Genomic DNA, 16,577 nt, shown 5'->3' with positions numbered 1-16,577 from the left:
TGAAAAATTTCCATTAGGCTGTTCCTAAATGTGAGTGTGTGTGCTGTTTGTAATTCCCAGTATTGTCATGCTGCTCAGTAGTGTTGGAAGTCTGAGAGCTGTTGACTTTGGGGAGGGTCTTTCTTTGATTATTCTGCTGTGGTATGGGATACCATGAAAGCTATGGTATTTTTGAATAACTTTTTGAATATCTTTAGTCTACAGTTAAAATGGTGAGAAATTTAGATTACTTTCATAACCCTAGTACCAAATGGGGATTTTTTTTCCCTAAAAGAACCCAAACTGAAAACCAACCTACTCATCCAGAAAAAGCCTGAACTCTGTGCTCTGACAACTATGTGCTTCTGTTAAAATATTTTGGAGCAACTGGCTAAAAAGTCTGTCAAGTTTTTTCTTCACGTAGGTTGTATGTAAATGAAAAATGATCTGTAGAAGAGTCAGCAGTTCCTGTTCTGTCAGGACATCTTTGTCCTATTTAATCCAACCCTGTCCCTTCTTCAATTTAATATTAAACCTGAATTTTGTCTGTAGTTTTGGATTCCAGGTAGCTGTTGTCCATTGGTATAGGATGCCTTGCAGGGTTTTGGATAGCAATAGGAATGTATCTTGTTCACAGGCATTTTTAGATTTCCTAAAGAGATTAATACATCTGCAGGAAAATATCCTAAAGCTTATTATCTTTGACAGACACAGTTTGGATAGCTAAATGTGTTTTGACTATTGTGCCTAGATAAGCCTTTTCCTTTGGCTTATTATCCTTTTAAGTGTTGATACAGCTTCCATTATTGTGAGAGCTTTGCTTTCCTACATTTTGAATCCATTTTGAGAGGTGGCTGGATGACAGCTTCTTGCTCTGGTAGTGGACTTGGCCTTTCGCTCATGTAACTTTTAATAAGAATTTCTGCAGAATTTACTGGGAACAATTGAGAAGTTTATGTCTATTGAAAAAATTGCACCATTGTTCTTGAAATTTGAAGCTTCAGTTAATCAAGTCCAAGATGATGCAGAAAGAATTATCCAAAGTCCTTTTTATATTCATTAGTTGTTGATAATTGTAAAACATTAAATACCAACAGTAGCCTGTTTTACAGTAATTATAGCGCTCAAAATTGCAAGAGAAAGCAAAGAGGGCATGGTAGGAGTTGAAGTAGATTCCAATTTGCTCCCTAACATGAATGAATTCACTTTCCTCATTAAAAAGTGTTAGAATGTTAAAACTATACAGTGTTTTTTCTCAGTCTTTCACTAACCTTCCATCCTAACACAAAAGAAAAGAAAGCTTCACACCTGTTTTAATTAAATCATAATCAAACCTTAATTGATGATTAGACTTTGAAAGAAAATTATTTTAGCATATTTATTGCTCTGTTTGCTATTGAGAAAGAAGACCAAACCCAAATATAGTATTTTATCTTATTGGCCATATCTATGACCATAATTAATTCCTATCAGTATTTTTGTTTCCTCTAAGAGTCTGGACAATAAACAAAAAGACAAAAAAAAGGAGATACATTTTGAAGAAAATAGTGAGGGGATTTAAAGCTTACACACCTCTCTGTAAGGAATGCTCTTAACTACTTAATTCTCTAGAGTGTTTGCCATGTAAAAGTAGTGTTATTGCTGAATATCAATGTTTGACAATCTAATGTCTAAGAAAATAAATATTTTTAAGCGGTTGACAGAAGCAAGCCACTTGCACATGAAATGTTTTTCCCACGGTGTAACCAGAAGGGGTCAGTATAATACTATTTTGCTAATCTTTCTATTCTTTGTGTAAATATCGACTGTTTTCATTCTATGGTTTTAAAAGATGGACAGATAATTTCATCACCGCAGAAGGGAAAGCTCTGAATTTAATTGATAGTTTTACTTTTCCTTCTCATTGTTAATGCAGTTTCATGTTGATTCCTGTGGGTAATAAAGTCATTCTCACAAAGATAAAACTATGTTTCTAAAAACTTGTATTTATTATGTATGAATTTAATGTTGATGAAAGATGGTAGAATGACAGCCCAGGAGACCAAAATCCTCTTGTTAATGTGGGCAGAAAACAGAAGATACAACAGTGCTGGCAGCATCCACACGCAATGTAACTGCTGCCTTTTGAGACATCAGCTCCAGAGACTTCACTATCTGTGTTCAGTCAACTCTGATTTTATTGGCAACATTAAGAAATGCGGTTTGTATCTTGTGGATTGGATTCTTGTCTCTCAGTAGTTGAACAGAGCACCAAGGCTATTGGATGCCAATTGGATCTCCTGGAAGGAAACTGCTTCAGTAGAGATCCTAACCACTCAGCTTAGCTATGGGAATTTAATCATTAAAACCAAAAACAAATGAAAAAGCAAACAAAAGAAACTGAACCCCACACAAAAATTTTCAAGGCCATTACATATAAGCTCAGAGAGCTCTGGTTGAAGCAAATACTGCTGTCTTAGTTTAAAGTGTAAGAGCAAAGGTAGCCTTTAGCAAAAGTGTTCTTTCCAATCCTAATTATTAGGAAAGGTGATTTGTAATTGACATCAAACTGGGTATCAATTAGGAGCTGTCACAAATATTGCAATCTCTAATGAAAATAACTATGGTCCTTTCTAGTGCACTTGGGTACTGAAACACACAGGACTTGAATGCTGCAGTGAAGTGAATTCTTATACTGCATTTATTCAGTTACCTTTCAAATTTGTGGTAACTTTATGGCTGCAGCAATGAAAGGAAAACAAAAACAAAGTAGTGGAAGAGTGGTTTATCCTGTTCTCTGAAGACTTTTCCTGTTGCCCTCCCCGTGCAAGACAAAGTTAATTTTCCATGAACAGCCTCAGATACTCGAGTTGAGACGTGGCGTGTGACAAACGCATGGATGAAGGCGTTTGCTTGGCTGGCCTGCCCTGCTGGAGGTACTGCTCTCGCTCTCTGGGCACTGAGATTTCTTTTTAATAGTGCGGAACACCTACAGTCTGATGGCAGATTGAGATACAGAGGTAACCTCCTTTCTGCTTGCCAATCTTAGCTCTGTAAATTACAGAATTTGCCCAACAATTTGATTTCTTAACAGCTGAGAAGTACTTGCCTAATGATCTGATATATGGCCTACTTGAATTAATGATCCAGTGAAATTAAAACACTCATATAGAGCCTGGAGTTTTGACTTCCTCTTATAAACTGTTCATGCTCTAGTTATTGCAAAGTAGAATATGGTTGTTAGATTATTACATTAAAAAGATGAAGTATATTTCTCAACAAATTTCTGTAATAGGAACGTTTATGACTTATAAAAACTATGTAGGTGACTGAGCTTTTGATGTTTTCATTCAACACAAATGAGGTACACACCTCATTTTCCCTTTCTAATTTATGTAGTCCTGAAATAGGAAATGATTTTTGTTTTAATAGTGTTGTCTCTTACCTAAACGTAGGTGGTAACCTGCACTAGGTTTTAATTCTGCTCTTTAAGCACAATAGAGTGATAGCAGTAGTAAAGCTAAATGCTTAGACAGGTAATGCTGTTGCACCATTTCAGGTAATGGGGAAATGTTAAAAATTTTACTTCATATAAAATTGTAGGCATGTTTTAGGCTTGTATGTATTGTCTATATAAGGAGAAAAAGCTGTATTTTGTTGGAAGCCAAAGCATTCAACTACCTCATAGTTTTTAATATAACGTCAGTTTTAATGTTGGACATCTAGCCAGTATTGATTTGTTGAAATAATCCAGACATATAATATCTTTATCATCTGCTAGCAGATACAGATATTCTTCAAAAGCAGAGGAAGAGTGTGCTTCAGAATTAATCTTGGATTTGTGTAGTGTAGCAAAAGCAATTTCTAGCACTTGTGCGTATTTTTATTTCACAAAGTATGAATGAATGCTTAAAAAGACCTTTCTGAATTATATAGAAGATTAAGGAAGCTTGCAGCTGTGCTTTCCCAAAGACATTAACATTCCTGAGGTTTTTATTTGTATGTCTTTAACAGTGTAGACACCAGTTACAGAACTATGATACGATTGTCTTCAGCAGTTTTAGATGGCTTGCTCTGGCTGGTGGCTAACAGTGAATAGGGAAGGCTCAGTATTTTATTCCTGGCAGTGCTACTGAGTATGGGGTTCTGGAAATAAATTTCGTTTACTTCCTCCTGGGAAGCCTGCTGTAAACATCAGTACTTGGAACATGTCAGTGTTCTGCCACAGCAGTTAGTGGTTCTTGAATCTTGGTGATTTTATTTGGAAAGGAAAGATACAATATGATAAGTAATGATGAGGGATCAACTAGCTATAAAATATATTAAAGAATACAAAATGACTATATTATATGGTGAATATCTATCTTCCATGGTTAAACAAATCTGAAAGGAAGTTTAGAGCAAGTATTCTTAAGTTCTGTTGTATTTTGCAGGTGACACTGTGAATGTTGGAGATGCACTGTGTGAAATTGAAACGGACAAAGCAGTGGTTACCATGGAATCCAGTGACGATGGCATATTGGCTAAAATACTGGTAGGAATCCTGCATTTCTCCGTAGGGTATTGTAACTTCAGATTGTTTAGCATATGGCTTCAAAAACTAGTTTAGATAGCTACATTTCTGCTCAGCATTCAGAAAAGTGCACTTACTTGCATTTCTGGGGAGAAATAATTGCTCTATTTGTGCCATGCGTGTACATGATTGGTACATGGTTCTGTATATATTTAATGGATTTTCACTTAACCTGATTGAAGTAGGTTGTTTTGTATGTTTTGCACCTGGTGAATTATGTCCATGGAATATTGTAGTTTATGACACCCCTTAATCTGAGTTACAGGAAAACAGTTAACAATCAGTTGGAATATGGAATTTTTGGGTGGTACTTTACCCAGGATGTCATCTCTATGCTAGATTGTCTTGTGCCAGTCATTCAGGGTGGAATGTTATACAAAGATGGGCTGACCTGGAGAAGAGTTCTTGGAGTTAATAACTTCCTCTATCAAAATTAGATTGATTAAGCTTAATATAAAGAACAAGAACTGGGATGAGTTGGTAATTTTCCAAACCAGTCTCAGGTGGTCATGTGTTGCAGCTGTTTCTTCTCTCCCTCCACAATAATTAAACATCAGGATGAATTGGAAGGATTTGGAATAAAATAAATAAAAATATGAGAGATGTGTACTTTCAGTAAATATTGTGTCATTTGGTCAGGGAGGTCTCATCTAGGGACTATCTACCTGTGTGGTGTGGATCACATAATTATATGAATTAGGTATACTGGTATTAATTGCAGTCCAGCTACTTTGGAAACAGCAGAATGGGCATGGGTACAAAGTGGTTCCTGGAGCCATGAGAAAATTCTACCCCATGCACAGTGAGACACGTTTCTGCTGCTGTTACAAAAGCTTTTTTGATTGGTATATTAGACTTCCTATCTCTGCTACAGTTGCATTTTCTTACATTAGCTTGTATTTGCACAGTTATCCTTTGCAAAAACAGAAGAGGAAGAGTAGTGTCCTGTGAGGCAGCATTTGAGAAGCGATGTTCTGTTTGGTATCTTCCTTTTTTTGTGCAAGCAAAGGGAACATCCTTTGCAAAAGTGAAAGTCTCGAGAGAGATGGGAAGCTGGGTAGGGAGGTGAGGGGATGTAAGATGGAACTCAGCTGTTAAAGGAACTCTTTTCAGGGCTTACAAAAACTGTCATTAGTGTTCAATTTCTACAGGATAACTTGCATTTAAACACTAGTGTATATAGACAAGAGGTCTTAAAGTAATTTCCCTTCTTTTAATTGCATTACTAAATTTGTGTCCAACCATGGAACAACACATTTAATAGGTTTCAGAGGATCTATTCTGCTATGCCAGGATGAAATCTCACATCAGAAGTATTTTTTAATCTGTGTTTAGTCTCCATGTAGTTATTTAAATAATTGCTGGACAATGCTTTCACTATTTTTAAATCTCTGTTCTTCAGTTTTGAATGTTTCTGAAAATCAGTTTGCCCTGATAACCTTTACAAAATCTTGTGCAACCTATTTTGTATTTGCAGACCCTGCTTTGTTAGATAATGTGAGGGGGAGATATGGGGATTCTCTCTGTCTAGTATTAAAGAAATAATCCTACAGAGATAGTAAAAAAAAAAGTTAATAAGTTTCTCTAATAGTAATTAATGATGCCTACAAGTAACATTAGTATTTCAGAAGCTGTGGGTTTTTTTAATTTCCTGTCTTGTGTTTCAAATGCATTGCAAATTTCAAAATTTCTGTGTATTGCTCTTGTGGCATGTTTTTTTTTTTGATAGATCAAAGCCAGACTTTCCAGTAGCTACATGATATCAGTGTCATGGAGCAGTTACTTTCAGCCTTAGTTATATTCGTGTCATCCAGTAACAATCCAATGCCAAGAGCTGAACCTGAGGAGGAGATGCCAGGAGGTAGAAAATAACTATATCTTTCAGAATAAGGGAAGAGAGGCAGCTTTACTGGAGTAGTGTGAGCAACTCATTATGCAAACCAAATTTTTAATGGATTCTTTTAATCCTTGGAATCTAGAAATGGTGGGCCTAAGACTTAGGGTACAGAATAGACAGGCTTTTATTCCAGTCTCCTAAAAATTACAGAAAAAACCTGATGCTTCAGAAACTAAAATAACAAGAAGAGCAATAAGATCAGAAATTTTCAGGTTTTTTTTAAATTTTTTTCCCTAGCTCAGGTGTGATCCTTAGTTGTCTTTCTGCAGTATCTGGTAGATATTTCTGTTCTGTATTAGGTATTCAGTGGACATTTGTGTAAGGCTTATAAAATGAGCTATGTCAAGTTTGTGGATGGGGTGATGATTACTTATTGAAAAGATTGTCCTTCCAAGGGCCACTCAGAAGTGATGTAGGCCACTCAGAAGTGATGTAGTTGATGGGAATTTAAGAATGTTTGTTGCTCTGAGCTAGCATCTGGCTGAATTTCACTCACTTCCTAAAAGAAATGAGACAATAAATGGTGTGCCTTTTGATGCCAGCTACAATTCTGAACCATCTTGACAGAGTTCAGTATGGGAAATTTGAGTGAAATGAGCACACTCACTGCTTAATGCTTTGGGCTTTGCATTTAAAGATAGGAGGTTCATTAGGTTAAATTAATTCAACTTCTGTAACCCTTCTTGGTTTTTCTTGACTGTATAATGTATGTAGGGTTTAGGAAGAGCAGGCTAATAGGGTTTAGGAAGAGCATGCTAACAGTAAAATAGAATCTCATGCATATATATTTCTTCTCTGTCTGAATAGGTCTTTTAATGATCACATCTGATTCGGTGTAAAATGTGGTAAAAGATTAAATAACTGAATGAAATATTAGAAGGGTTATTTCAGAATGATGATTATTCTTTCAGTAGAGTTGCTTCTAAAATTAACACCTTTTTTTTTTTTTTCTAAGATACTTTACAGTTCTATTTGAAACAAAACAGATGATGAATGATTGTTTAAGGACTGTAATTAATTGTTGAGGAATAGACTTAGAGCAGGTACTGGGAGTGGAGCTGCAGGTTGTGCCCTGGCTGGGGGACAAGGTGGGAGCACCAGAAAAGGGGCCTTGATCTGGTGGTGACCCTTTGCACAGCGAAGGGCACAGGGAGCTGTGGCACTGCCAGGTGACCGGGCACTGGGACACAGCAGGAGCCAAGGGCTCAGCAGGAAGACCCCAGACTATCGACAGACTGAGGGTATGAAAGCACAGGGATTCTTTTGTTCAGGCTCCCTCTCCACAGGCACCAGCTCGAGCTGGTTTTGTTACTGGGCCACAATTAAAATTGCTTTAGGGATCCAGGTGTCTGAGATTTTGGTGAGGGAAACCCAGGGTCAACCTGGTGAGGAAGCCCTGTGTGAATGTGAGGACAGGGTGTGCAGGGAGCCAGGCAAGGCACCCATGGGGTCACTGGAGCCACCCACTGTAAAGGGGCCTTGGTCCCCTCTCACGTGGTGGGACTGTGACTGCCAGAGTGGCTCCTGGACAGTCAGACAGGAAAGCTTTCCTTACATTAGTATCCATTACCACTTTCTCATTCACGACATAAATGAGAATTGGTATGGGAACCACTTTGTATAAAAATGTGTGCAGTATGAGCCAGCATAAGTTCTGTCTCCTCTTCTTCCCAGTGGAGGAAAAACATTTACTTAAATATATATTTGTTAGTAACTAAAGCATTATGCTACAGTGGCAAAAGTCCCAAGGGAATTTTACTTCTGTAAACCTGTGCTTTGTTGGTTTGTCAGCAAAGCTAGGGGGTTTTTGACTCTTCTCGAGTTAAAACCCAAAACATTCCATGATTCTATGGCATAGAACCATAGAATTATTTAATGTTTTGGGTTATAAGGCCCCTTAAAAATCATCTTGTACCAGGGATGCCATTCACTAGATCAGGTTGCATAGGGCCCCTTCCAGCCTGGCCCTGAATGCTTCTGGGAACGTGGCATCCACAACCCTTATGGGCAACCTGTTCCAGTGCTTTACCACTTTTGTATAAAGCATTTCTTTCTAATCTAAACCTGCCCCCTTTGATTGTAAAACCATTGCCCCCTGTCCTGCCTGTATAAAAAGACAGGTATATGTCTTCTCTCCCTTTTATAAGACCCCCTTCAGTACTGGAGGGCTGCTCTAATGTCTCTCCAAAGCCTTCTTTTCTCCAGGCTGAGCAACCCCAGCTTTCTCAGCCTATCTCTCTAGAAGTGCTTCAGTCCTCTGGTCATCTCTGTGGCCTCCTCTGGATCAACTCTTAACAGGTCTGTGTCTTTTTGGGGACCCCAGACCTGGACACAGCACTCCAGGTGGATTCTCACAGAAGTAGAGTAGAGGGGCAGAATCATCTGTCACCCTGCTGGCCACACTCCTGCGTTTGCCTTTCTGGGCTGCAAATCCACACTGTTGGCTTGTGTCCAGCCTCTTATCCCAGAACCCTGAAGTCCTTCTACTTATTTCAGCTCTTTCTAAGTCTGAGATTCTAGGGTTCATTGAGGTTTATGCAGAGGTTTTTTTATTGTGAGTAATGAAAATGTAGCAATGACTCAAAAATCCAGGAGATGAAACATTGAGCAAAATCCTAACAATTTCTTTTTCTAATCTAGTTCTGAGCTGTAAAGGCTGTGTGTATAAAAAGTTTAATTTCTGAGTGCTAACTTTAGGTGTATGGGATTTGAGGCATAATTTAATGTTCCTCTCCTTATAATAGTGATTATAATTAATTTCAGTCTAGAAATATCTTATTAATAGTAGCAATAAAATGGGATGTATCTTACTGATGAATTGTCATTAATATACCTGAAACTTTGACATCTACTGGTTTTAGTCATGTTAGGGCAGACAGTGTAATATGTAACCTAATGTTCTTAATCTAGGTGGAAGAAGGAAGCAAAAATGTTCGCCTGGGCTCACTAATTGGTCTGCTGGTAGAGGAAGGACAGGATTGGAAGCAAGTTGAAATGCCAGCTGATGCTGGTGATCCACCTTCTGTGGCTCCACCACCACCTGCACCTGCCTCAGCTCCTGCAGCTCCTTCAGTTTCAGCCCCTCCTAAACTGCAACATCAACCTGGAAAATTGCAGTAAGTTTCTATGTTTGTTTTGAAATAGAACTCTTCATTAGATCAGTAGAACTGAACCAAGAAATATTTTCTGTCCCTTTTTACTTAGTAGTAGGCTGTTATTTGGAGAGTGTTTCAGTATGAGTGAGGTGATAAACCTTGCAGGCCTAGACTATTTCTTTGCTCATAAGTCCAGTAAATCAATTCAAACAACATTAGAATTAAATGTGCTTTTATTCTGCAATTAAATTATGAGGGATTCTAAGCTTACAGTTGGAAAGAAGTTCTGCTAATACAGGATGGACAATAGTGCCTATGCATCAGATGCTAGGTGTACCTATGACTTGCTTTCTATTTATTTGTGGAGAAAAAATAAACAAGGAAATGACATGTTCCAAGGTCCTTCCAAGCTCTTGCATTTTTGACATTAGAAAAAAAATAGTTCTAATATTTTCATAACAGTGGAGTGCAAAAAACTTAAAACGGTTGGTTTATGTGCTCTTTGTTAATTTGGTTTGGGTCTGTTGGTATTCTAAGCATTGTAAGCATCTTGAAGGAGGGGTCAGCTCCAGAGTTTTAGTCAGGAAACACTAATCTCTGTGTCTCAGGATATGTCCTGTTTGGAGGTATCACTCCTTATTTGTGTTGTGGGGTTTTTTGTTTGTTTTTTTCCTGAACCTCATTACCTTTTCTATCTGGTTTGCTGTGTTCTAAATGGGGCCAGCATTTAGGCTTTTCTCATGCCAGTGGAAGACACCTGAGGTCATTGCCCAGGCATTACCTGTAGTAGGAGGATGATCCACAAAAGGATCCTTGAAAGGATTATGTCTTCATTTTAGTACTGAGGAACATCAGAAGTGCTGTTTCACTGCAGCTGTTAGCGATGCATCAGCGTGTTTGGAAACAAATGATCATTTATGACATCGGGTTTTTTTTGTCAAGGGCTTAATGGACCATTCTTAAAATTCAATGAGGTGCAAATATAGTCTCCTTTAGGAAATAATGAATAGGAGATTTTGTGGAAAGACTTGAAACCAAGTATTTATTCTTTTATGAGTGTGTTGTTTTGTATCTAGGAATTCTAAAACACTTTCTCTAGACGTTGGCTTTTCTCATTTTAGAAAGCAAATCATATTAAGATGCACTTAAAATGTACTGTGCCTTCTAGTTGACCAGAGAGAAATGTAGTTTGTCGTTATGTACATTAATGAAATAAGTTAATCTCACTATTTAAATAATTTCTTCTCCCCTCCCTCATTTATTCAGGGTTCGCTTAAGTCCTGCAGCTCGCAACATTCTGGAGACACATGGTCTAGATCCAAGCAATGTTACACCTAGTGGGCCTCGAGGAATCTTCACTAAAGAGTATGTGGATAATTTGGTAAACCTACAACTTTTGATACTAGAGCAACTTCCATTAAAGTTTGCTAATTAAAAATGCCATGTATTTGTTCCATGTTTTGTTATGGATGGGTTTAGTTAAATTTGATAAATCTATTGAAAAGATAGGAAGAATGGGTTAGGAAGTATTTGAAGAGGCCCTTAATTTGAAAAAAACCAAAACGTATTTGTATTTTTTAAGTCCCATCTTAGCAGTGTGGTACTGCTGTCACATTTCCTGCAGCTCAGCCTAATGGTGGCTATTGCCTTCTAAGCACCACTATTAGCCACCACAGTGGATCTCAAGAATTTTACTTCCCAAGATGCATGCAGAGCCAAAATAAAATACCAGTGGCCTGTTTTATTCAACTCCTTTTTTTCAGGTAGTCCAGATCTTTTTGATTTTTTTTTTTTTTTTTTTTTTTTTTCTGCAGTTCTGTTCTGAAATCCATCAGGATTTCATTTTTTCCTATTTTTATTAGACTGGGGGGAGCAATGAAGTGTAATGATAAGAAATTCCAGAATTCTGTTTTCCTCCCATTTTTCTTTTTCCTCTGTATGATTTAAAGACTGTTTGTTTACAAAGCTGTGGTTTATGATCTAGTAGCTTTTTATACCTTTTTGAGTATTCCAGTGTAATGATTGGCACTCGAGCCTTTGTGTGAGAAAGTTGAGTGTAAAAAATAGAATAGATCCCGTGCATTTAGCCTTGAAATGATGCATTCTCTTCACATGAGTATGTATCTTACTGGAAGTGAGGATTTTGGCAGAAATAAATATTTTTGTTCTCAGTAAGATTACTCCTTTTGACAAATACCATCATTCACTTATGCAGACTTTGCTGGCTGCTGTTATTTTAGTTCCAGTCAAAGATAACCAGGACCAGGTCAGTGTGACTTGGAACTGGACCCAGAAAAGTGGCAGTTTTTCAAAGCTTTTTTTTTTATTATTATGACTATGGCTGAGTTGAGATGTAATAAGGAATTGAATAGATAGAATATGCTATGTAACAGCAAATCATCAGAGAGAGTTCTTTCTTAATTACGTAAGTGTAATGGTAATTTATGGTGTGTAACGAGGCTATGGCAGGTGGAAACCCTCTAGGACTTTGAGCTAACAAATTAACATTTCCTAGTTGTCATGGAGATCTAGCGAAGATTTTTCTGTAGTTATGAGTATTATTTAGCAAAATAATTTCTTTTTAAAACTGTTCTTGTCATACAAAAGATTTGACTACGAAATGTCAGTTTAAGATGAAGAACATCTGGGGTTTTCTAACCATTCTTTTGAAATAGGGTTAATCTTTCAGATGCCTCCAGATTCTGCTATTATATTCAATCTGAAATAAAATGTGCAGATTTTTATAGAGAGCTGCTGCAGATATTCAGGGAAATGTTTCCTTTGCTGCACTCACCAGATTACAAGAAAGAAAGAAAGATAGCGAATTACGTAAGCAAGGAAGATTCTTTCCCCCAACTTTCTATGTTTAAATTCAATTCACTGTAACACTTGCAATAGCAGTTGGAACTTCCACTCTACTGGCATTCTCTCTTTATTTTATTTATCTGTATACTTTTGTTTGTTTCTCTTATGTGTCCGTTCAAGGTTGAATTGCTGTTGTCTTTTTCCTGCCTGTTTTGTTGTTGGTTTTTGTGTGTATTTTTTTTATGGAGTGGCAGGGGTTTTTTTAATTTGTTATTTCTAAGTTATATCCTCTTATATCTCTTAATATCATTTTCTTCAAAAATGTCGTAAAAAATTGGTGTGCCAGTACAAAGTAACTCACAAATTCTGTCAAAGATTGTACCACGTTTCTACTCATAACTCAGACACTGTTTGGGAGGGCTATATTAAAATTGATTGTTTCAGCTACTCCTGCCCTTTCCCATTCTATTTCATAGTGCTTTAGGGATTTATAAGTGCAGCCATGAAAAGGCAGGTTACTGAGAACCGTGTTTTTCTGAGGCTGTGTTGCTCCCAGCTGTTATTAAGTTAGTGTGTCTTGGGATCTCTGAGCTGCTCAGGCGTTTTCAGCTTGCAAAGAACACATGGAGTGCTGTTTTTCTGGAGATTAAATTCACGTGCATGTATTGAGTATGAACTGACCCTGGGATCTCTGCTGTGTGCAGTTTTTTAGCTGCCATGTGGGAGGAATGAGTTCCTTCTGTAATGATTGGCAATGAGTTTGATACCTGGAGGTTTCTGATGTGCTCTCAGTCTCTGCTAACCATTTGCCTGCTTCTAGGAAATCTGTGAATTGAGTTAAACAGGTGTAAACATGTGAAAGGGGCATATAAATCATATGAAAGGGGTTGGGTACAATTTAATAACAGTAACTGCCACAACAGGAAGCTTGTGTCAATCCATGCTTCTGTTGCTGCACCATTGGATCCTCAGGGATTCTAAGGGTCCGTGTTACCTAACCTGTCTGTATCAAGAAAAGTATATTTTGAACACAAAATACTCAGCTTGCTTTCACCATTCTTTGGATTTTGTCTACTGTGAAGTAAAAAGACTGCACATTTCTGTAGTAGTGGTAAACTGAATTGTAGTAGAGTTACCAGAATATGCATATTTCTAATAATAACAGTTTGGTGAGGCATAATTTTGTTTGATAAATGTATACTAAACTCTGAAACCTTTTCTGCAAAGGAGGCTGCTCTTTCATGTTTGTTACCTCTCTTTCTCTGTTACTGACCCAAGTTCATCTAGTTGTTGGAAACATGTGACCAACCCTTCCTTTTCCAGGTGTAATAAAATACCTAACTGCCTGACTTGTACTTAAACCTGTTTAATTTTATTTGCTTTGTTGCCTCTTCTAACTCTACTTATATTCAGGCTTGCAGTGTTGCAAATACAGCAGTCATAACATTGCTGTACCTGTTTTTCTTAACCTGTTAAATAATTTGGAATTGATGGGGGGATCTCTATTCATATGTACATATAACAAATATATGTGAACTTTGATTTTTATATATGTGTCTTTTGTTTCAGAAAGTCTTGAGTGAATCTGTTAATCTAAAAATAAGCTCAATTTTGGCAATTAACACACATTTTCCAATTAACACACTAAAAACCACCAAAACCAGAGAGTCTGTCCTACGACTGCCAAGTGAAAACCCTTAACAAAGTTTTGGTAGCTTCTAATACGTTAACCAGAAAGCTTGCATTATGTCATGCAGTTACTTTTTATGTCTGAAATTGTCATGGTAGGGAAAGATTGTCATTCTGTCAAATCTAATTTTTTTCCCTGGTACAGTAGTTGTGTCAAATAATAAGCACTTAATTTTAAAACAAATTTTGACTAACATGTTAATTTGAAAACAAGCAACAACTTCTAATGAGAAAAAAAATTACCTTGAGCTCATTCACTTTTTTGTTTCAATATCATTTGTCGTAGTATGTGTTGAAGGTAAGAATCAATTGAAGCAAGTCAGCAATGGTAAAAGGCATTATGTAGGGCTTCTCAATTTTCAATTCTTGGTTCTGGAGTGCTAATTTTTAGGAAGACCTAAGAATGCGTAATGTCCTGAAATCTTGTTCTTTCTATAAGAATTTAGTAACAAACTCTTGTTTGTCCCTCAAGCTGTCGCTTTTGGCTGTCACTCAAGAATAGTCTCTCAAGCAGTAACTACTGAAATTAGATAGCTTTGTTTAGTATTTATGCCTTGTGTTTTAAAAGCTTGGTAGCATTGTAAGGAGTTGGATTTTTAATTTATTTTAATTTCCTCTGCCGATTTGTGGAATTGAACTTTTGTGTACATGCTGTGTCTTAGTGAAGTGACAGAGATTTATCTAGAGTATATGATACAGGCTATTGTTAGCAGATCTGGAGAATAAAAAGAGATCTACAACTGACTCGCTCTGCAGCTGGAGGTGGTGGTGGAAATGCAGTTATTTCTGTTGAGCCTCCTTGCTGCTGGTCTTTAGCTTGTTGCTTTATAAGTGCAATGCACCTGGAGCAGACGCAGTGTCATGGCTTAGAGATGGGAGTCGCTCCTGTCTGTCATACTGTGCCCACAGCAGCAAAAATTTGTGGTGGTAGCTGTATCAGTAAAAAAATCCTTGGAGAACACTTTGGCTTTGTTTCCCCAAAGTGTGTGGTGTTAGGAAGTATGGGCATGTATAACATCTGTACCTGACTCTGCAAATTTATGACAGAAAGGTGCAGAGAAATGAGTGATAAATGTATTATTCAATTCTCACTTAGCAGCTTGAAGTAATTACATTAAATTCATATTATTACAAATATAACAGATAACACAGCTTTTACTTGAGGCTTTACAGCCTGAATAAATGTACTCTTTTTATTTAGGAGAATTGTTAGTACAATTCAAAAATCAAAATCACTGTGCATGCTTACAGTTAGTGATGATGATTGTTATGCTTCTCTAACACAAATCTTTTCTTTTACTGTATATTCAGGCCCTTTTATTCATGGAAGTTTATGAGAATTTACTAAAAAGATACCACAAAGACAACACAAAATTAGTATTGCTTAATAATAATTGCCTTCTTAATGTTTGGTTTGAGAACAGAAATTTAACTGTACGGAAGTGGCTAATTAAACAGAATAAGTGATGGAACGATAATACTTCGGTAACTGTTAAGTAGTTTCTTTGTTGTCAATATTTCACTGTGTTTAATCACCAGGGATGCTCTCAAACTTCTGCAAGAGAAGCAGAAAGGTAAACCCAGTGAGCTGAAACCTGTGGTTCCTCCAGCTCCTGCTGCAGTGCCTTCTCCTTCACAAGCACCAGCTGTGACTACTTATCCAAGGCCAGCAATTCCACCAGTTTCCACGCCAGGACAGCCTGCTGCACCGGTAAGACTTCTGCTAGGATTTCAGCATTGCTACAGCTGAACAGTGCAATAGCTGCTTCAGTAGCTCTGAGTTTTCTAGATCTGGAGAGAGGAAGGAAATTAAGGCCACCCAGATGTCAAGCTCAGTGATGTGCAGTTTTTAGTACGCTTCAGTGATTCTAAGGCAATGTAATTAAAACTGTCAAATCCTTGTAATGATGGGCTGCATGCTCTTTTGTGTGGCTTGCAAATTGAACTGATGAAAAAATATATATTGCAGGCATTGGAGAAACGAGAATGATATATTTTTATTGTACTTGATTTGTTTGCTTTCCTGCAAGATATAAATGTCCATTAATGAGTTGTCAAGAGGTGAGGAAGGAAAAGACTTCTTGGTGGTTGCCTTGGAGAGTAATTGCGCAAACTCTAGAACCTAAATTAGCTTCTGTGTTAAATTGAAATGTTAGAAATACCAGAAAATATATTTTTTTAAAGAATAAATGCCCTTGCTGAAATACACATTAGTAGAAATTGAAAAGCTGTTGTGAAAAACATTTTCTGGCTCTAGATCTAAATTTGATGTTTCTTTTTAGGCTGAAGTTTACAATGTAGCTACAATTCATAATGTTCGGAAAATGCTGGGCTTTTTTTTTTTTTTTTTTTTAACTTTACAAAGAGCCAAACAACTCAAAAACTCAGATCCATTATAGAATAAAATGTTTCTATGATTGCACCAGAACATACATATTGCAATTTATTGTACGTTGAGTACTATTGAGTATGTACTAAGGCTTCCATGAATCCTTATATGTTCAAGGGGTGTGTGCTAAAGATAAGTATACAAAATTTTGTTTTACAGAATCATTTATAT

At 37.0% G+C, this 16,577-nt stretch overlaps 1 protein-coding gene across 1 annotated transcript in view; it reads left to right on the top strand.

Annotated features, from left to right (window-relative positions):
- Window positions 1-16,577, top strand: part of PDHX (pyruvate dehydrogenase complex component X) — a 33,452-nt gene that overhangs the window by 7,667 nt on the left and 9,208 nt on the right. The window contains exons 3-6 of the mRNA XM_040066527.2: window positions 4,392-4,492; window positions 9,339-9,544; window positions 10,790-10,888; window positions 15,557-15,728. Coding sequence (XP_039922461.1) covers window positions 4,392-4,492; window positions 9,339-9,544; window positions 10,790-10,888; window positions 15,557-15,728 — 578 coding nt within the window. The remainder of the gene's footprint in view (window positions 1-4,391; window positions 4,493-9,338; window positions 9,545-10,789; window positions 10,889-15,556; window positions 15,729-16,577) is intronic.

Source organism: Hirundo rustica, chromosome 6 (genome assembly GCF_015227805.2).
Source record: "Hirundo rustica isolate bHirRus1 chromosome 6, bHirRus1.pri.v3, whole genome shotgun sequence".
Classification (NCBI taxonomy): domain Eukaryota; kingdom Metazoa; phylum Chordata; class Aves; order Passeriformes; family Hirundinidae; genus Hirundo; species Hirundo rustica.
Note: the sequence above shows the minus strand (reverse complement) of the source record. Positions and strands in the feature narration are given on the sequence as shown.